Source organism: Myripristis murdjan, chromosome 10, assembly GCF_902150065.1.
Source record: "Myripristis murdjan chromosome 10, fMyrMur1.1, whole genome shotgun sequence".
NCBI lineage: Eukaryota > Metazoa > Chordata > Actinopteri > Holocentriformes > Holocentridae > Myripristis > Myripristis murdjan.
The window spans coordinates 15,040,341-15,062,695 of NC_043989.1; the positions used below are offsets into that span (position 1 = coordinate 15,040,341).

Genomic DNA, 22,355 nt, shown 5'->3' on the forward strand with positions numbered 1-22,355 from the left:
AAGCGGCTCTCTAAGGGGGTTTATGGGGTTACTAAGGGATTTGCAGAATGTGAGGAATCGTTTAAATTCATTCACACATCCACCCATTCATTCATTGATTCTGCAAAAACCAGGCCAGGTCTGTCATAAATAACCTTAGGTGTGGTGTCCCTCCGAAAAAAAAAAAAAAAAAAAAAAAAAAAAAAAAAAAAACATGCACATCCAACTCTGTGGTTGGATGTGCATCTTGTGGGGAGGTGAGACCTGAAATAACCTTGGGCTCCTATAGGAGAGTATTTCTGGCATCAATTATGCGCTTGGATTTGCAGCGTGTATCTGTCCATGATGGGAAAAAATGTGCGAGATTTGCAGCATCCCGCCGCGGACGTCACGGCAACTTGTGGAGAGAGAAGGGGTGGTGCTGTGCCGCCTATCTGTCTGTCTCCCAGTCTGTCTGTCTGTCTGTCCGCGAGTGTGTCCGTCTGTCTGGTGTTTTGTTGTAGCGCTCAGCGGGACCAGAGGAGCAGTGCAGCTCTCCAAAAAACGCCGAGCTGCTGTAGAGGCGGGCGGGAGGATGTTGCGTCTGAACTGCCGATTAGGCTGATCAGAGCCGGAGCAGCGATGCAGTGACAGAGCCGGTCTGCATGGACAGAGAGAGAGAGGGGGAGAGAGAGGGAGGAAAAACTACAAATAAGAAAAAAAAAAAACACATGAATGTATGCAAGAGATGATCCGCTCGTAGACTATGGCACCGTCGGGCTCGCGTAGTGTCAAGCGGGGCTGTCAGAGAGTTTTGTACTGGATCCCGGTCCTCTTCATCTCCCTCATAGTGGCTTGGTCATACTACGCCTATGTTTTACAGCTTTGCGTAGGTAAGAACTCATGAGGAGGGGAGCCGCTCGCAGGATGCAAAAATGCCTCTGAATGGTGTGTGCATGTGTGTGTATGCGTGTGTGTTTTCTCCCCTGCATGCCTTGTGTAGTGTGGCTTCTCTGTTTCAGCACTTTAGTCTGATTTTTCCTCTTTTTTTTTTTTTTTTTTTTTTTGGTTATGCAGGAGACTGGCTTGTTTACGCAGTGTTGACAATGTCAGGCACATGACCATAACATTGTTCATCCCAGGGACACATGAGACAGTTGCCTGAATGTTTTATTACTCCAAGCCCCACAAACAGGCCTGTGTGTTAGTTGGGCTGTCAGGTGCAGGAGCTGGCAGTGATGTGTGTCCATGTGCATTATCCTCTGCATCTCTCACGGGGTTTAAATCTGCCTACCTGGACTATGTTTGGGTGACATTTTCATGCATGACACTGCCAGGATCAAGATGAATTGACAACATCAGCCTTTATTGTAGCTGTTAAACATGTAAGTTAGTGTGCAGGTTGGCATTTTTATGTCTATTCTGGATCAAGACCTCCCTTTGGATGTGTAAATGGATTAGGCCATATGGCTCACTCATCTAGATAATGTGATTCATTATCTGAATACCTGTCTGTCACTAAAACACTGCCAGCATTATCATTCCATAAGAAGACCAACTGTAATAGCTTTCATATAATCTGAATTTATACCCGCCCCTGCTTCACTTGGCCCACTGTTTGGCAAGAAGATGTACTGGAAGAGCTCTGTGGGTCAACCTCTGCTTTCACGCCCTCTGTGGTTCAGAGCAGTTTGTGGCGCACGGCTGAAAGCTTTGCTGCACGGCGAGCACCGAGTTGACCTGGATAGTGAGCAGTGGTTTCCAGGATGTCTCAAAGGAGTCTGAGCAGCATACTCTGTGCTCCATTTGGCAACATGTCAGCCCACCAGGAAAGAAAATCTCCTCTATCAAAGGAGCTGAAATGGACACTGGGCAATGAGAGGCGAATAGATCTGAATTAAAGGGAATTAAAGGGACTGTTTTGATTGTGGTGGCCAAATCTTTTCAGATCTTGCTGTCTCCTGAATACTTAGCCAGACATTGAGAGGAACAGTTGTCACTACTTTTAATTGGGAATGCACCACAGTGGTTCTACTGTGGTTTAAGCACAAGAGCACTGCAAAAAAAAAAAAAAAAAAATCAACGTAAGCAGTCATAATCAGTCTTACAATCTTGTTTTTCTTGAAACAGGTGAAAAAAGTCACCAGTTGGATGAGATAAACTCATTTGTTTCTATTGTAGTTTCACTTGTTTTAAAATATAAATATATTAAAATAAGGCAGAGTAAGGCAGATCACAAATATCAAGAATATTCCTGCAGTGTAGGTGATCAGGGTGCCACTGGTTCAGGGATGTGCCAAGTCACTGGGTTCATCAGGGAGGCCAGCCACCGCCTGTCCCAGGATGAACCTCATCTAGAGTTACAGGACGCAGCGTGTCTTGTGCCTTTCACGGGATATTCAGCCGTTCTTTACTACTGCAGGCTGACATGAAAACACAAATCCTGTTGACTTCTTGTTTTGCACTCAGTAAAACAAACAGCAAAAAAAAAAAAAAAAAAAAAAATATTGTGGTGCTTTCAAGTCACATGGAAATATCTGCCCTGCACAGACAGCAGGACAACAGCAGCACAACAGCAGGACGGGACAGCGGTTGCTCAGGGCCGGCATGCGCTCTGTGGAAATACAGAGATAATTGTGTGAAAGTATCGTCAGCTGATACCTCTCGTTCGGCAGCTCAGTTAATCCCATTGTCTGACTCACTTAATTCACCCCAAGCAATCTGTGCTTGACCCACTTTCTTTTTAAACCACCAAACATCAGCCGGTGAATGTTTGTTTTTGTTCTTCCCAAGTTGGCAAAAAAACAAACAACAAAAAAAAAAAAATGTGAAATGCAGGTTTGTTGTTGTCATCTTGGAGCCATCATGTTGCTGAAATTTACCCTGTCATGCTGTGGCAGGGGTTTCCTCTTTGGATTTGAGCAAGAGGGCAAAAAGGGAACATAAAGTGACAGTGCGGCAGTGCGTGCAAAGTCACAAGGGCAAAATGTTTTCATATTAATGTTAATAAACCTCCGTGGACGTGCCCCTGACCATCGCTCCCCACGCTGGCACACACACCTTTGTGATTCTCTCTCACACCCAGGCTCTGGGATAGTGGCAAGTTGGTGTGCACATGATTTTTGGCCTCATGCCTTGATTCAGCTCCTTGGCTCACCTTTCCTCTGATCCTGCTGTGCCTGTGTGTGTGTGTGTGTGTGTGTGTGTGTGTGTGTGTGTGTGTGTGTGTGCTTCTTTAAGGGCTAATTACTGAAGATAGATGATTCTGCATGCTCTGTTAATGATTGCTTACTTATGGGGGAAAAATGTAAATGTGTGTTTGTTAATGCACCAGTGGGAATATGCTCGGTTTTGACTGATTCTAAGATGTTGACAGATTTGAACGTGCAAGTCCACAGCGTTGGTGTGAATTTTGGGGTGCTGATCCAGTGTGTTAGGGTGCTGATCTTGGCCTGGTGTCAGCAGCTTTACCCCGCCGCCACCATGGGAGCGGCTGCCGCTGTCAGCATTCACACAGATTGTGCAGGATACCACTGTTGTTTTCACTGCCTTTGTGTGAATGTACACTAATGCTTTCCTATGTAATGAGAACAATGAGTCGAAATATTTGATTGGGAGCGTGCTGTGTAATGGTTTTGTTTTAATGGGCTTTTTAAGGTCATTGATGTGCTGTGGGTCAGTGGGATTAGAGCTGTATACATTCAGCTTTTTCACTCTTACAGATTTGACCTGAGATTATATTGATAGTTAGTCAGTCAAACAAGCATCAAGTCAAACTGAGTGACATATAAAGCTGCATTCACTGTGTAAAGGATTAAAAGTACCTTTTTTTCCCATGTGGCAATGAAAATGATCTGCTCTTTACTAACTCTCTTAAATGTTTCACCTCCCTTTGCTATCTATGAACCTGACTGTGTCTTTTCACCTTTAATTTTCCAGAGTCCATCGAAGACCTTGGAGAAAAGAGTGAGTGTTTTTGCCTGTAATCTCCTGCATTAAGATGCTGTGTAATGTCAGGACAAGTCATTTAATTTCAGCCTCACCACTGAGCAGTAATGACTAGCAGACCAACAGGTTTCTGGCTCATGGCCTTTCTGTGGCCGTTTGTCAGATGTTCAGCAGATCTGTGTGTTTTGGACTGTATCAGTCAAAGAGAAAAATCCCATAGAGTGACATTACTTTATAGCAGACAACCTTTCGATCCGGTCAGGATTCAGCTTTGTCACATGCTTATATAGGTTAGGCTCACGTGACATTAGAGCTGTTAAATAGGGCCTCTGCAATATTTGTACAAGTGAAAATCTCCCCACCTTCATTCTGCAGAAAGGCAGCCTAGAGAGAGAGAGAGAGAGAGAAAAAAACAACATTTAGTAAGACCAGTCTGGAAGTGGCCTTGCAAAATGAGAGGAAGATAATAACAGGTTGTAGATGGTGAGGCTTGATAGATATTACAACACATCTGAACTGTTGCTTTTGCTTTGCCTCAGTTAGACTTAAACAGCAGTCTGTGTGTAGTTGGTATCCAGGCAGCGTGGAGATACACTGAATTCAGACAAGGCCATGTGACAACCATAAGAATGCAATGATGATCATTTTTTCTTTGGTTATGAGCTCTGCTATCAATAAAAACAAAACTGTCAGTTTATCCTGCACTGCTGTGCTTCATTTGGATTTTGTATGGAAAAATAAAAGTGCACCTTTGAGTGGTGAATTCATTCCCCCCCCTAAATTCTGGAAATATGAACCAAAATTTGTTGTTGTTGTTTGTTGTTGTAATTTTATGATAATTAAGAAGTCAAAATTTGGCATGCATGGTTCATTATCATGTTCAATTACAAGCGTAGCAGCACAGATTTGACTGTCAGTGCTGTAGAAATCTTAACAATCCTATTTAGCTAAACTATAATGGGAGAAATTTTAAGTTATTCAAAAATGACCTAAACAAATACCAAATAATTTTTCCACTAGATTATGAATTTGCTTTCCAGCTGAATGCTTAGTTAGCAGTGCTGGCTTTGTCTAGCTGTTCCTGTTTGCTCAAACCATTTTTTTCCTTTTCTCTCTGCATTTTCAGAGCACCCAATGCTCATCGTGGACTCTAGCCAGTGTTTTTATTTGCATTACTTATTGATTTACCTGTGAAAAGAAAGCAAATCACACTGGATCATAGTCATTATTCACAGATGCAGTGAAACTGAGGGGACACTCAGGGCTTATGAATAAACGGTTGATTTAAGACCGATTAATTGCTTCATTGCTCCAAAACTAAAAACTAACCAACAATTACCTATTACACTATGTGGTAAGATGACTTGTGTATGCTTTTCTGATTGCAGTTGTGTATTTGCTGGTGTACCATATACTCTTCATCATGTTTGTGTGGGCTTACTGGCAAACAATCTTCACCAAGCCAATGAACCCCCTGAAGGAGGTGAGTGTGTCTGCCTGACTCCGACACAGCTTTATCGCAGGCGAAGATGATGATGATGATGATGATGATGTTGAGGCGCTGTGAGAAGTGCAGATGTAGGTTGCAGCCTCCCTGTGTGATTGAAAGCCTGCATTTAGAGTAATAATACTCTCCTTCCAAAGTGCCTGGAGTAGCAGTCTAGTGGCTTGCATCCTGACCGCAGCAGTTCAGCTCTGCTTGCTGGATGCATACATCTTAGTGGACACTCACAGAAAAACAGCCACCTTGCACTTCAGTTTCATTTGAGCAATTCTGGCGTAGCGCATGTAGGCGATATCCAGCTAATATGAATGCTGTTCTTTATGAGGCTTGTTTGTTAGATCACTTGTGGCATTGGGATTGTAATAAAAATAAGATTTCTTGTGCGCCGGGCTGTTTGTTATCGTCAGTGTTGTTTGTCTTCAGTTTTTAATCATAAGACGCCTGAGTGGCTGAAAGTAATATCACAGCTCTGTGCTCGCCCATTTGCCTGCTGGGGCAGAAGGAAATAGAATCGAAGCAAAAAGGCAGAAACACAGAACTCCCCTCGGTGGCCATTCGGGTTAGAGCTGCTTTGTACCACACAGGACTGCATTACCTCCACCTGCACGCTGCAGAAATCTCCATTTGAACCTGTCATTTAGTCTCATTCAGTCTTAAAATCTTGATTTTTCTTAAAATAAGTGAAATAAAAAGATCAGTGCAATGAGATAATCCAGTACAGTTTCCCTTGTTTCAGAAATGTTTCTGGTAGCACGTATTAATATATTGAAACAAGTCAGAATAAGGCCGATCAACGCATTAATATCAAGAGAAAAAAAAAATCTCACCCCACTGGCAGATTTTTCCCCACACTTTTTAAACCAAAGAATTTAAGACTAAATGTGAGACTAATTTACGTGTTATAGTAAGATGGAGATTTTTTTTTTTTTGCAGTACAGTGCATATTGTTCATTTGCTGCAATGTATACATTTGTTTTTGTGCATCAAAAGATGTGGTTTATGGGGAATAAACAGCACTGGTCATAGATAGGGGTATAGCTAGATCACGTATGCTTTCTTTCTTCCTTCTTTCCTTCTGTGTTCTGCCCTACATATAGTTTCACCTGTCCCACTCAGACAAAGAGCTGCTGGAGCGTGAAGATCGGGGAGAGTCTCAGCAGGAGATTCTGAGGAGAATAGCAAAGGACCTGCCCATCTATACTCGCACCAACTCTGGAGGTACAGTGAACAATTTTGACTGCAGCGCTGGGGGAAAAAAATCCATCTTAACACGTCATTTACTCAGTCCAATTTTTTTCTCTTAATATCAGTGGGATCAGAAAATCCCACTTGCTCCCAGTACTTATCAACTTGTTTTTAGAGTTTTCTTGAATCAAGTCAGTTTCTTGATACTAGTTCTACAAATGGTACAAATATTCTGCCTTGTTTTGGTGTATTTATAAAAGAATTCCTGAAACCAGTGGGATTATCTCATCCCGCTGGCAGATTTATTCACTTGTTTGAAGAAAAACGAGATTTTTGACACTAGATATCAGACTAAATGACTTGTTGTCCCTCCTGTTGTCTTCAAATTTATGAACATTTGTCATTCTTGGGGTCAATCTGACTCAAGCAATTAAAACCTAAAAAAAATGATAATAATTTAAATGATTACCCAGGTTTATATGTCAGATACTTTATGTTTCTTTGTTGATGGTCTAAATGGCCCTTTAAATAAAACACCCACCCACTTGACTTATACGGCAAAGTTCTTGTGGGAATTATGTTTTCCCCTCCTCAGTGTTGTTCATTTTTTTAAGTTTATAAATTGCATGATATGGTGATCTCAATATTATCCAAAACAAGCAAAATAAATGTGTGTAAAATGTTGATATTTCTTATGTTTTGTACAGCCAAAACAGCCTGGGGTCACCTAAAGTACACCCATGCTTACAAAACGTGTACAGGACGCTGAAAAAATATCATCACATTAATTTTATGTTTACCCTCTTGTCCCCATTAAATCAGGCAAAGTCATTAAATATGAAGCAAAAAATTATTCCAGTCATTTATTTAGGGATGCTAAACACTGAATGGGGTCAAACTGAGCCCAGAGATAATGGGAGGGTTAGGATGGAGATTTTGTGCAGTGAGAGCTGCTGCTGAGGACCAACACTGAGCTGAAGTTTATGGCTCGACGCTGAGACGCCCCCTCGCAGCTCATTCCACTTTGTTAGTCTCTGGTCGAAGAAGAGGAGAGGCCGCCGATGGCGTGTGATTTAATTGGCTGTCTCTTCTCAGCAATCCGTTTCTGTGACCGCTGCCAACTGCTGAAGCCTGATCGATGTCACCATTGTTCAGTCTGTGATAAGTATGGCTTCCTGCTCATGCACCTATACCGAAAAGATGACTGCAATATATTTCAGCTTGGCAGGCGGCACTTACACTGATTTCTTGCCCTGCTATGTTACAGATGCATCCTGAAGATGGATCACCATTGTCCGTGGTATGTAGTCGTGCTCTGTAATCAGTCAGGCAATAGGATTAGAAGATTTTTTTAAACTACTGGCAACACTGAACACCTCATACTCACAGTGTGTTGTTACAGGCTTATAATCACATCATGTATGATGATGAAAGGTATGACATTATCCAGTTTTTGTTGTTACCTCATCAGAAATAGCCCACTATGGCTTAGGATGAGAATAATGTTTTGCAAATAAATATAGTTTAGTCCAAAGGCTATTTATTACCGAGTGCACAGTCACATCTACAGTTTTATTTCTTTGGTCGGCTCCAGCTCAAGTCCCTGTAACTTCATCTAAACAGCCTAGATTCTTCACTGCAATTTAGCTTCTCTGGTGTTCATATCAGTTGAAATTTCCAGCATGAGTAGCCGCTGGCTGTCAGATGCCGCTCCAGTGAAACTGCACTTTCCTTTCAAATGCATCTTCAGGCCTCTTGGTGCAGTTATGGGCTTGTTGGATGGCCTTGTTGTCAGCTGCCCAAAACAACTGACCTGAAGGAGTTAACGCTCCAGAGTTCATTTATACCGCTCCAAACACAGTTGGTGTGAATGCGCCTTTCAGTGCTCATGGGCAGAAGAGGCCCAGTGCCGGACCCTGAGAGCCCAAAACTACCCAGCCTTCCAATTCAAATGAGGCAAACCTGCTGAGCAGAGACTTTTCAGTCAAACAGTGCAAAATGGACTGATTGGAAGGATTTGGGTAATAGTGTAGTCAGGGGAGACAATGAAGAAAAAATCCAATAGAGATGTACTGAATGGAGAAAGTTTGAAATGGACAGATAGATGCATACATACATACATACTGAATGTCTAAACTTGCACTAATGAAAACATTTCACATCTCTGACCCGGATCATTTCACTCTTGTGGCTTGCGGCAGGGTGAACAACTGCGTGGGATTCTCCAACTACAAGTTTTTCATGCTCTTCCTGGCATATTCGCTGCTCTACTGCCTTTTTATTACTGCTACAGATCTTCAGTACTTCATTAAATTTTGGACAGTGAGTATCAGCGACAGTGCCTCTCTGACTGTATGAATGTCTTTTTGTTTTTTATTTCAAACTATTCAGCACTGAATGTCTAAAACAAAGCCTAAACCGACATCTGACAACATGCAAACCGTCTCATGTGTGTGGTGTTTTGATTTTATGTCTACAAGGCTGGAGGTAGAGCGCATTTCCGTCTGAAAGAGTATCTGGTATGAGCCAATCAACCAATTAGTGGCACTGACAGCGCTTTAATAAGCTCCCCCTAGACTAGTTAAGTAGCAGCTGATCAAATCCCGCTCAGTATCTCGACTACACCTGCTGACCAGTGATAATTCATTTTGTCTCAGATGGTTTGATCCATGTCATGTTGGTTTATTGAACGTGTTGATTGTTCCCCCAGAATGGCCTACCAGACACTCAGGCGAAGTTCCACATCATGTTCCTCTTCTTTGCTGCCTCCATGTTCTCCGTCAGCCTTGCTTCGCTTTTCGTCTACCACTGCTGGCTCGTCTGCAAGAACAGATCCACTCTTGGTAGGTGGCATACTTTATTGCCATGAGTGTCTATATGCAAGTGTGTGGAGGAACAAAAATCTCCATCTTAACAAGTTGTTGAGTCTCATTTTCAGTGTTAAAAATCATGTTTTTCTTAAAAATCTGACTGTGGGATGAGATAACCCCACTTGTTTCCAATGCACTTTCATTTGTTTCAAGAAATCTTGTATAAATATGGCAGAAGAAGGCAGAAGAAGGAAGATCAGCCCACTAGTGTCAACAAAATGACACTTGATTCAAGAAATTATGGAAACAAGTTGGTGGGTTAGCATTGGTGGGTTAGGGTAAAAATCTGCCAGTGGGATTATCTCATCCCACTGGCAGATTTTTCACCTTTGTTAAGTGCAGAAACAGAGATTTGGGTTAGAGCCTCCTTGTAACACACAGTACTGCATTACTTCTACCAACACACTGCAAATCTTGTTAACTCTTAAAACAAGTGCAACAAGTGCCAGCCTATAATCTCACTTGTTTCCAGCGCAGGTTCTCGTGTATCAGGATTTTTTTTCTTGGAACAGTAAAAAGATGTTGAAACAAGGCAGAATGAGGCAGATCAACCCACTAGGATAAAGAAAACGACTAGAAACATCTGGAAACAAGCTGATTAGCACTGAGACAAGCTGGATTATCTCCTCCCACTGGCAGATTTTTGCACGTGTTTGAAGAAAAACTCGATTTTAATACTGAGTGTGAGATGCAATGGCTTGTCGTGATGGAGATGTTTCAGCGAGGAGGCATGCAGCCACAGTGGGACAGCACATCCATCTTGGTGCGTCCCGAGTGTTTGCTTTCAGCCTCTGCACAGCACTCACATCGCGTGCTCTCTCGCTGATGAAGGATGTTTTCTTCCATTTGTCTCACTGTCAGTTCAGAACGGAGCGACATCCTCATCAGCGCCGTGACTTGATGAGGCTCTCTGGCTCGTTATGAGACAGAGCGGCTTCTCATTATGAGCGCACAGTGGCAGACTTTGTCTCAGATTGAGAGAGCGTGGATTATCCAAGGAGTATGTTACGGTGTAATGCAAAGACACACACACACACACACACATACGAGGCTCAGAGCAGTAAGAGGCTTAGTAACGGACACTGGAACGGCGGCTCTGCTGCTCAGGCCCCTCAGGAAGAGAAGTCACACCTGGGAGCACAGTCTAGATCTGTTTTTCCTTTAGAACAAAGACACTTTCATTCAAGGTTTTACTCAATGATGCCATTATTCAGCACGGCTGGTCCATGTGTTTGTTGTGGGAGTGAACTCCTGTGACTGTTTGAGGAGTGCACCGTCTGAACACTAGAGTGCAGTGTGGAGCGCAGGGACGGGGTGGGGCGATGCTGCATTCATTTTTTACCATGGATATCATTTGTGATGCCGGGCTGTTTTCCTTGTCTCTCCTCCCAGAGGCCGTGCGCGCCCCGGTGTTTCGTCATGGCACGGATAAAAATGGTTTCAGTTTGGGCTTCAGTAAGAACTTCCGGCAAGTGTTTGGCGATGAAATGAGATACTGGCCGATTCCCATTTTCTCCAGGTAAGTTTCTTTGGGCTGTTCTCTCCTGTTTCCCTCCAGGTACGGTTTACCTCTGTCCTTTTTGTTTCCTTTTATCTGATTTTGACACCATTTGCTTGTTTAAATACAGTGGAAAGCCAATGGCAACAATAATATTATCACCTGTTGTATTTCTACACCAACCAGTAACCAGTAACAACCAACTTCTGCTACCCCTTCTTCTTCTTGTCTTTCCTCTTTTTCTTTTTTACTCTTGTTCTTCTGCTTCTTGTTCTTATTCTTCTACTTCTTCTCATCGCTGTCCATCTTCTTCTTCTTCTTCTTCTTCTTCTTCTTCTTCTTCTTCTTCTTCTTCTTCTTCTTCTTCTTCTTCTCATCATTACAAATTCTTTTTGTCCTCCATTCTTCTCAAACTGTTCATGCTTTACAGGAAGGCATAATAACAAGAATAGTAAACTATATATGGAGGCGATAAAAATAGGAGCCAAATCTACTCTGTTCTCAGAAGAGAACAGGGTAGAAGAAAACAATAAAGAAGACAAGTAGAGCACTCATGTGGGAGATAGTTTCATTTTTTTAAAAAAGGGGGAATTTAGTTCAAATGTCTCACAAAAAGCAGAAGTCCTGGTCAGGAGGGGAGATGTAGAGTCTCTTGTATCCTTTTAGTAATGTGTTATTATTTTTATTATTTTGTAGAGATGACCTGAAAGCTCTTAGAGTAACAGATTTGAGTTTGGAGAGGTGTGCTGCTCTGACATCCTGAACGTTTGTGTTTGACCGTTTCCAGCTCCGCGTTTGGGTTTAGGTTCTTATCACATGAGGAAGCAACAGAGTCGAGAATGGCTAAAGAAGTGCAGTTAAAGTGAGTCATGAGGTCCTCAGGGGTGTTCAGGGAAAATAGTAAATGACACCACTGGGATGTTGCAGGAAGTCAATGTGATTTCCTCTGATGTTCCCACTCACACACTGCAGTTTGACTTGTGTGTTTGCAACCTTGATTATTATCCATCACTTCCACATGTGCTGTATGGACTCGGTTGAGTCTGGCCTATTGGAGTAAGTTATGAAGCTCCAGTTGTTTCGTTATCAAGCTGATCCTCCTGCTGTGTTTCCTGCTGCCTCCCCAGTCTAGGTGATGGCTGCTCGTTCCCGACCTGCCTGGTGAACCAGGATCCGGAGCAGCCGGCGTCTCCCAGTGGCTCCAGCACCGCCACCAAGGTGTAAGTGGCAGCTCGGTCACAACTTTGAGAGGGGAGGAAAAATATTAAACAAGTCGAATATTTCATCTGACGCAAACCTTTCAAAGCCTCAGATTTTGACCTTTAATTACAGATTATAAATGCCAGATCAAAGTTTTGTCAGCTTTGGATCTCTGGCATCTGAGATTGTGATGTCTTGTTTGAGTTAAAAATGTTGGTCTGTAATTACGGCTGGACAGTCAGTGTGATTTGTGAGGATAGCTGGATTTTGTGCAGCACATTTTGTGCAAGGTGGCCTCTTGGTATGGGACTTGAAATTGTGAGCTTTAAGTTTCTAATCAGAAAAAGTAATATGTTTGATTTGCTCATGGTTTTACTCTGTTGGTGTTTCCAGCACCTCTGAGGGCCACCAGTTCCCCTCCAAACCACTGAGGGAGTCCCAGAGTCGACTGCTAACCAGCACCCCCTCCTGGACAGAGAGTGACACTGCAGAGGACAGAGACAAGAAGGGTAAGAAGATAAGCCTGGCCTGTGCATGTTGCCCCACTGAAAAGAAAACATAAACATATTATATGAAAAGTTAGAGTCTCTATAATGCAGAAAACAAGTGATTTATTTCCTACCAATTTTAATTTTTCAACAAATTTAAAGTTTTTCATGGAATAGTGGGTAAAGTTGTTTGTCTCTGGAACAACAGCAGCACCCTTCAGACTTGGTGTTTTATCTCACGTGGGATCCATGAACAGAGTTGCAGTGTTAGTGTGAGTTTGAATGTCGTGTCTGATGGATTTCATTTCCCCCGTTTGTGTCCGTTCAGGCACGAGCAACCCAGGGATGACCATTGAGAACGAGGCGTAGCCCCAGATAAGTGAGTTTACACACTGACGCACACATCGCCCCGATATATCATGATCTCAAAAGACACTCAACTGTTTATTTCATCCAACAGGTCTATGCTGCCCCCCCTCTGCCCCCTCCCTCCTCCCCCCAGTGTCTATGCCTATCAGATTGTAATGTGGTGGTGACATCAGTCAATGTTTGTCATTTCCCATGATGCACTGCTGTAGTTAGCCACTGCTTCTGAGGGCTCTTCACATCACACAGACCGAAGTTGCATAAAATAAATCATCATCATCGTCATTATTACTATGATTGTTATTGTTATTGTTATTATTGACAGTAGTATCACATCATATCTGAATCTCTGTTGGCCTCTGAACATGTGGATTAACTGCATTCCAGTAATATATATATTTTTTGTTTGTTTTATTACTGTTTTATATAATAAGCACAGAGCAGCAATGTAAGAAAAGGGGTTTTGCACATTGTTTAAAATTAACCTAAGCTGCTTTTGTATATTACAATGTGTTACATACTTTTGTCTTTTACATACTTTTTTTTTTGTAAAAGGCCCTGATAATAATTAAAGGCAGGTGAGATAAAGCCTGAAGCCCAAAGTCACCGTAATTCTCTTTAACAGTTTATTTGTTTGTCGTTCTCATGTGGCGTAGCAGATAAGTAAATGCGAACACGTTTGCCAAACCTTTGCACACACAGTAAATATAGGTCACTAGTGGTATTAATGTGCTGTAACTGACATTCCTTTTAGAGAGCAGTGACAAAACAGGCATTTTGGTTGTTTTTTTGTTTGTTTGTTTGTGTTTTTTTCATTGTAATATTACTTCTGGTGGGAATCTGCACTGGCGAGTGTTTAACACAAGGCGGGTTTTGGCTTCTCACAGCCACAGCGCCGTGTCATGTGTTGTGAGAATCAGACTGATGCATGCTCTCACCTCAGGATGTCGATGCAAATGAAAGACCTTGTGGTGGAAAACCGTGCACCGCCAGATGTTTCTCCTTCCCTCAGACAGAACTTGTAAAGTAACAATTAGTAATTATTTGAATAAGGGCTCTGTTGTGTAACTAATGGATGATTCTTGTATTATCGCATGAGTGAGGACACTGTTGTCACACTGAAACACACACACACACACACACACACACACACGCACTCAGCAGCTGAAGACTGGTATTCCTCTGTACTGTGACAGTGTGCTCCCCCTGCCAAATCCCCTGTGCTGTGTATGTGTGTGTGTGTGTGTGTGTGTGTGTGTGTGGTCGCCTCCGTGTCAAACTGCCAGCCAAAGATCTCTGACTGTTTGTCTCCTGAGGGCTGGCAGGCTGGCCCGGGACCCCCGAAAAACCACGCCTCACTATGGTGCTGCGACCGACAGCACATCTCTACTCCGGTTCCCCCTCAGACGACTTCAGAAACAGCAGTTTTCTCCAGTAACTCACATGACTGTACATTGTGGATGTACTACACAAAAAGAAAAGGAGAAAAAAACAACAACTAAAAAACAAACAAGAATATGGATTGCTCCGGCTGCTTTGTACATTTTTACCTTCTTGAAGATTGTCTGTTCTCATATCGGACTGGAAACGACAACTCCATCACTGAAAACTACAGTGTTTCTCTGTTGAAGAATGTATGCCTGTTTCAAAAAAGCTTCATGGTGACGAGTCGTGTCAATCTATATTTTTCTATTCCTCTTGTCCGTATGACTAAGAGACGTTATGGATGTGTGGGGCAACGTGCTGTACAGTCGTGATGCCTTATGAGAATAAAATGTCATCTTGGGTTTTTGTCATTTTCTTGACGTGCCAGTAGATTCATGTTGCTGATTTCTCCTGTTGTAATTCGACTTATTAAAATGATGCAGCAGCCGAGAAACATTTTATGTTAGAAAAGTTTCAAGCCTTTATTTACAAATCTAAAAACAATCCTCTGGTATATTGCATATTTTCTTTTTAACATTACTCCTTTACATGGTGTGAAAGAACGTGATGAGGAAAGGAAAAAAAAACAACAAAAAAACGCGAGATGGTTCAAATATTAGCCATATTTGACACTCAAGGAGGTTAATAAGTTGTGAACGTACACTTCAACACACGTCTATGGAAGTTCCAATTTTACTATTCAACAACACAGCATTTATTCAAACGTTTTAGTACATGCAGCTGTTCTAGGCAGCATGAACAAATCAGAAAGCAATACAGAAAGAAAAACAGAAGCCAGAACTGCAAGTGAAATGAATCCTTAAACAAAACAAAAGCTTCTGAAGTTAAGATGTATGTTAAAAGGCATTGTGTTTTTTTTCCCCAATGAGTAAAAGTTTTTTTTTTTTATTATTATTATTACAATACTAAAACTCTTCAACAAAACCTTCATTCGAATTAAAAATGAAAACAGAAAATATACTCTGAAAACAGAAATTCACCTCATAGCAGTTCCTACAGCAGGCAAGTTTTTTTATTATTATTATTATTTTTTTTTAATTTTCGGTCTGGTAAAACTGGTGCCCACCCGATTGAGGGTTGAAATCAGTGCAAGACCAAACAGGGCCGTGAAGCATGTGTGTTCAAATGTGCCTGTGCCAGTCAGTGAGGCTGTTTACATGCACAAAATACTTCTTGTGAGTGTGTGGATCCTCTTCCTGATCATAAACACGCCTGTATGATTGAACTAAGGTATTTCCATGGAAACTGAGCAGATTCAGACATGAAAAAAAAAAAAAAAAAAAAAAAAATCCAACAGCATTTAGGAAAAGGGTGTTCACTTGTCTCAGCATCCCAGCGGGTAAATACCAGCTAATTTGTTCAGGTTTCACACAATGGGATTAGAGCTTATTGAGGTTATAATAAACATGATATGTTTACATGAGCCAACTGCAAAACATACTGGAGTATTCCCAAATATGATGGGATATTGATGTGCATGTAAACACACTCAGCAAGAGCTTCCCTTCTGTCGATCAGACAAGAAACCATGACCAGGGAAAAACATACTGACATGTAGTGGAGTAGTGGTGTTAGTGTTGAAAGGGAGCAACTGTTAATCGCTAAGTTATGATGACCGGCACAATAATTTAAAGTTTAAAAAGATAATGATGCTAATATTAAGGCTGAGCTTGGTGAGAAAGGTTGTTGTTGTTGTTGTCGTAATAAAGATATATGTCACGATGTAAAATGGGAACTTAGAGAAGGCAACAGAGAGGACACCAGAAACATTTTGAGCTTTCCATATAAAATCAGAATCTGGTTAGAGCTTTTAAAGTGCAAAATTTCTACAGAACATTTTTAGGAAAACTAAAATCCCATCTTCTTCAAGCATTTCATGTTAAATTGAACTGAACCAACCAGACCCTCTACGCTGCTTTGTAGGAATAAAAGACTAAATTCACACACACATGCGCACACACACGCACACAAGTGCTATGTGTGAGGACAGCAGTGTTGGTTTTTTTTTTTCTTCCCCCTACTGACCATCATCTTCAATTGTCTAAGGTGAGCAGAGCCTATGAGAAACAGCTTCCTAAATGATGTGTGTATGTTTTTCTTCTTCCGTTATTATCCAAGTTGTCACGGCTCGACTTCAGCGCTGCGCCGACTGGGGATGTGATCCATCGACGGGATTGGAGGGTTTCAGGGTGATGTCACGACTGCTGCTTGTTAGCCTCTTCTTCGTAAGCATTCCCTGTCCCGTTCTGCACGTAGGCAGAGCCGGAGCCGAGCCCGTACAAGTGACCACAGTACTTTGCATCATCGATATGATCCTCAAAGAACATCTGCAGGAAACAACGACAGACACAAGAGAGTGAGAATGGAAATTGACAGTAGATGCGGTCCCTTCCAAGTGTGATGATCTCATGAAAAACATAATTCAGACTGGACCTCGCCTTTAAAACATGGAACAACAGACAGTTAATCTGCTGATGGCACACTGGACATAAAGTACAAATGTTACGTGTACCTCCCAAACATCTTATGGTGGCTAACGATTCATCACTGCATCAATGTAATTATAAATGATCAATTATCAATGATAAATTCTGTCACTTCGACTGTACCCATCTGCTAAAACAGAATGAATGAACTGACCTGAACCGGCCTGAATGGATATGAAATGCCTTGAATTGGATCATTCACTATTCTTATTAGATCTAAAAGAACACTATGATTTGCATTTTTTAAGTAATTCTGATGTCTGATTTTCTTTTTACATTTTAGGAGAAATAACGTCTGGCACACAATGGATATACAATTTGGATTAAAAGTACTGAATCAACATGTTTCTGTGATACCACTTTGACTCAAACACTCGATATGCAGTTGACTCAAACTGCAGTTTACAAACTCAAATCAAAATTAAATTAAATCAAATTCCCGACTAATGAATCATGAATCAAACTGTTAAGCCAAGTATTCACACCCTGTCATCAAACTAAGCTGCCCTGTAAAACGGTGGCCCAGTCAGAGAGGCTTAACCCCCTCACACTGTGACGGCCTGCTGGCGGGCACAGCCGTACTCACAGCGGCCGTCGCAGCAGCCCCCGTTCTTAAACTGGAGTGAAGATACTTTATATCATATCACACCAGACAAGCTAGAGCAAGAAATCCACTGATGCAAAGTGTGTCATGCTAGGGGGTTCAATATCACTCCAACGTTAGGCTAACGTTTGCTGATTCTGATTTGATGAATTTGATTCATATGTGATGATGTTAGCTCCAATAGTAGCCATTTCATCATAGGGAGATCATTTTTTGAAACTTGACGTCACGGTATAAAATGACCTTTAGTGACCTCTAGGATAATTACAACCCCATGATACTTTATAAGTGCAAACTAGACACCTAGGCCGCTCAGAAGATGTTGGTTTTCCAGGTTCTAACCCTTACAGGCTACACTCTAAATAAGTAAATAAGTAAATAAATAAATAGGCAACTAACCAAAACATGATGTTTATTACAGGTTTATGACTATAGTAACTTGACACAGTGTTGAGCTGTATCTCAAATTAATCTCCAGGTTCCCAGGTATCAGATGATGTTCACCACCTCTATGTGGCATCTACTGTTGAGCTTTGATTTCCATCTCCTCCTGTTACAGGAGGAATGTTAATGGGTTAAATTAGGATTCATTCAGCTATTACACGTAACCTCTCTCCTTTTCCTGAAAGAACACACCTCTCTCATCTTGAAGAAAGCCATGCCTGTGAGTAAGGAGTCGGAGCCGGCCTGATGCTGAGGTCCGATCCTCTCCAGCTCCAGCTGCTCTGCCACTTCCTGCAGCCCGCCCTGCCAAACAGCACACTGTCAGTCACTCCAGCTGCTCCTCGAGTCAGAGCCAAACCCCCAACAGAGACCAAAACAGAAATCAAGATGTGAGGATTGAATTCTTGAGTTTTGCTGGTGTGTTTTTCTGAATTAGGTAATATTTTTGAAATCACCTTGAGGTTTTTACAACTCTTCATGAGGTACTTGACATCATAAATGACCGGAAAGAACAAGCGAAGGATCTCGAAGAAGTCCACCTCCTCCTCAGGCAGGTTGGCGTTGGACAGGATCTTGATCAGGTATCCAAAGTCGTAACCACTGCAACACAGACGTGCACAAATTATCTGATCTCAGTGTTTTCAAAGACCACATCTCGATTCTTTTCATCACTTTCAGTCCGCTGGGACATCGAGATGATGGGGGACTGTGCCGGGTGGAAATCTTTATCTCGTGCCTGCCTGTTTGTTTTCTATACCTGCTGCACTTGCAAATAAATGACTTGGTAATAACACACATTCGCTTGAAAAAATAATCCTATTTGCTGGTGCAATCTCTTAATTCTCTACATGAAATGCTTAATATTGAGCTAAAATGTCATTTCCTTACACTACATTCATCTTCTGATTTGGAACTTTGATCTGATGTACAGCTATCCTACCAATGGAGTAGTCAATTGTAACAGATGAAACTATAAACCAATAACAAACAAAAGGCCAATTACATTAACAATAAACACAGCAAGAGTGGAAGAACACAAACAAAATATGCTGAGGACTTTTTAATCAAAGTGATAAAACATTTTATATCATGCCTTATTGGAAGGTGACAAAGGAATGTCACATTTTTGTTGAAAAGATGATCTTAATCCTGTCGTCTTTTGGTTTGCTACAACTATTTCTCAGGATTTTTTTTTTAATATTTACCCTCAAAATGTGAACAGATCAGCCAAACCTGAAGTTAAACACTCAGCCAACTGAACAAAGGATTTTGAACTAATAACCCAGAACCTTTGGGGGCATCGACCATTTCCAGTAACATTTTCAGGCCAGGGCAACATAATTTGAATTTATTATAGGATAGCCCCTTGAGATGAAACATCTCATTTGCAAGGGGGAGCAATTTCAAATAATGCTGACAGTGTGGGCACTCTGGACCAGATCTACAGCCCTCTACATGGCAGAAACCACTTCATTCATAATTAATCAAAATCCCCTGCATCAAAAAAATGAGTGTGTGTTTTAAAAGATAGCGTACCTGTGGAAGGACAGCCACTTGACACCTTCGCAGAGCACCACACCCGACGTCATCAGCAGCTCTGCAAAGTACAGCGTCTCGATGCCTTCGTCTTCGTGCTTCTTGAACTGAATCCCTGAAGTGGTCAGGAGCTCGATGGAGTCCTGAGCGTACATGTCCTCTCTGATGACGCAGGGGAGCACAAATTAAAGCCCGACCGACACTATCAGCCCATGCCAGCCTATCACAGATCCATGTCGACACATGTCGTTCAATATGCCTGATAGGAAAACTTGTGTGTATTTCTCTTTATTTTATTTATAGTTATTTATAATTACTAAATTCACAGTGAAGTTTGACATCAGTGCACTGATATCATTTTGGACAATAAAGTTTACTGTAAAATATCCTGTGTCTCCATTACATATCTGTGTCACAGGTGTTTGATAACCACATTTGAGGGACCACTGCAAAAAAAAAAAAAAAAAAAAAAAAAAAAAAATTTTGAATATACTGGCCGATATATTGATACTGGATCGATATTGGATTTTTTTTTCACTCCCTAATATCGGTATTGGCATTGACCCCAGTAATCCAGGATTGCTCACTGTGTCACTGTGCGGTCACAATGAAACTCCACAATGGTAAATAAATTGGTGAGGCAGAATAGCATTCACCATGAACCCAGTATAACTGTAGAGGTATTGTGCTTTGTCAGCATGTGCAACCTCAGTTCTGTTGCCTGTAAAAATTATTATTGTGAGCCTTTCTGCCGTGTCTATAACATTCACAAACCATCAACCATCTTTCACGTGATGCAGCCTGCTGTGTAGTCTGCTCCCTTTCAGCTGAGTTAAAACTATTTGGCAACAATAATAATAATATTAAGCTCGTTTTTGCAAGCCACAGCAACAAGGCTGCTGACTAAATGATGCTGACTTTAGTGTGATAAATGGTATGAAAAGTGGACTGTTTTTATTTGATGGTGGTATTTTCAGGTTATGGACCACAAAACGCTCAATTCACACATTTGCCTGAATGCACAACAAGAAACAAAAAGTGTGTGAGAGAGAAAGTGATCTTACGTGAGGTTAAACTTAAAATTGAACTGCCAAGTCGATGTTCCTGGTGGGTATTCACCCTGCTCATTCATAAAAGTGAGGCCCAGCTGGATTATCTTGAGCAAGTCCACATTGCAGCGCAGCAGCTGGTACTGGTAGTCGGCGTTGCTTCTGAATTCTCCGATTGGTCTGGCAACAACACCTGGAAACTCTGTGTCCTGTGAAACAGATCAACATCTGTTATGCATAAGGGAAATCCACTGATGTGACAACTGTACCCATGTGTGCCAATCAATCCTCTACATGTTCGTTCTGTCACGTCTATGAGAATCCACCCACCATAGCAATGTAATTGTATTTTCGGATAACATGTCGGATCCTCTTCAGCTCCTCGTCCAGGTTGTTGGCCCAAACCTCACATATTCTTTGGCTGTGATCCACAGTAGCTGCGGGCATAGTGCCACCTCTTCATGCAAAGCAGTGAAGACAAAATAAACACCTTAAGGAAATCTGCAGTCCTGGCTTGGTGTGATGACCTGGGATGGGACAAATAGAGGTGACAGGACAAAACAGATTAACACATGCGTCCCACTGCTGAAAAATAATTTCTGCTGAGCACTGACAAAAAAAAAAAAAAAAAAAAAATTGTAGGGAAATTTAAACCCCACTCTGTTTCATGTAAGAGATCCCAATGTCATTTAAACAGGGAGGCAATGGGGGTAACTTAATATCAGAGAGGATCGCGCTGGCTTTTAGTTGTGCTACTTAATGTTAACTGGTAATTTATGATGTGAAACACGAGCATACACACAGTGGCCACCGTGGCTGTTTGTCTTCTATACCAAGGGCAGGCTACAGTCCATCAGCAGCCTCCATCAGGTGGAAACTTAGCCGGCTCTCGTTAGCCCGTCGCAGGCAGTTTCCAGCAGCGATTCGTGCTAGCTAGGTTAACGGTAGCTAGCTCGGCAGACACCGGCGTTAGTTAACGAGAGCATCACGGATTGGAAACGACCAGGAGGACGGCTTCATACCACGGTTTGGAGTATTTCCTCAGCAGAGAGCTAACTCGGCGGTCAAAACCGAGGTGTGCGAAGCATGCAAGGAGCAAGTGGCAGCAGCGGCTCCGCAACAGCAGCAACACACAATCAGCGGCACTTCCTTGGCTGCTGTCGCTGCAAAAGCTCCAACACGGAGGCTCGTTTCGACTTACCGTTCCCCCGGGGCGGACGGCTCAGTTTGGGCCTGCGCTGTTTCACCACCGCCGGCCTGACCTGGCTTCTTATGTCGGGGCCTTTCACTAACTTTTCAACAGTTTTACATTCAGTGTGGTTGTATCGATGTCAACCTACTGCTGCCATCATAGCTGAGCCTACAATAAGACGTCATCACGTAAAAGGAAAACGTCACGTATGAGTGCGTCAGGTCCCGCTTCCTTTTAGTGCAGCAGACGTCACGTACGTTAACGTTTCAGAGGTTACCCCAAATTTTATTGTTTTTTTTGTGTTAATTTAGAGAATATACTATTAAAACTAATAGACACTAAAAAAATAATAACAATGTCAGCGTGTACTGTGAATTCTTTAAAAGGGAATAACTTTTTGTTGTATTTTTTATATTGATTTTATAGTAATGGTTTAAAATTTTCCCAACCTTTTTACCACAATTTTTATATTATTTTTTGTTTGCCTGAATTAATACTCCTGTTTATTTTTTTATACAACATCATTTTGAGCACACATCTGATTTGTGTATTCAAATGTGTTTTCAATGTTTTGTGTTTCC

At 41.8% G+C, this 22,355-nt stretch overlaps 2 protein-coding genes across 6 annotated transcripts; one reads left to right on the forward strand and one right to left on the reverse strand.

Annotated features, from left to right (window-relative positions):
• The first annotated feature begins 464 nt into the window (after positions 1-464).
• Positions 465-14,803, forward strand: zdhhc2 (zDHHC palmitoyltransferase 2). Of its 5 annotated transcripts, XM_030062433.1 has the most exons (14): positions 465-851; positions 3,898-3,924; positions 5,295-5,389; positions 6,508-6,628; positions 7,691-7,760; positions 7,863-7,895; positions 8,797-8,917; positions 9,076-9,114; positions 9,306-9,438; positions 10,858-10,984; positions 12,091-12,183; positions 12,557-12,672; positions 12,980-13,030; positions 13,112-14,803. In XM_030062433.1, the coding sequence occupies exons 1-13, from the start codon at positions 725-727 to the stop codon at positions 13,018-13,020; spliced, it is 1,143 nt and encodes a 380-aa protein (XP_029918293.1). In that variant the 5' UTR covers positions 465-724; the 3' UTR covers positions 13,021-13,030; positions 13,112-14,803. The 5 variants fall into 5 exon arrangements, with proteins under 5 accessions (XP_029918293.1, XP_029918292.1, XP_029918294.1 ...); XM_030062432.1 differs by having other exon boundaries at positions 12,980-14,803; XM_030062434.1 differs by lacking the exon at positions 9,076-9,114 and having other exon boundaries at positions 12,980-14,803.
• A 96-nt stretch (positions 14,804-14,899) lies between these two features.
• Positions 14,900-21,968, reverse strand: cnot7 (CCR4-NOT transcription complex, subunit 7). The gene is made up of 7 exons (XM_030062501.1): positions 21,784-21,968; positions 20,913-21,109; positions 20,598-20,791; positions 19,534-19,695; positions 18,453-18,597; positions 18,190-18,300; positions 14,900-16,790 (listed from the first exon to the last, which is right to left on the reverse strand). The coding sequence occupies exons 2-7, from the start codon at positions 21,027-21,029 to the stop codon at positions 16,659-16,661; spliced, it is 861 nt and encodes a 286-aa protein (XP_029918361.1). The 5' UTR covers positions 21,030-21,109; positions 21,784-21,968; the 3' UTR covers positions 14,900-16,658.
• Between the last annotated feature and the right edge of the window lie 387 nt (positions 21,969-22,355).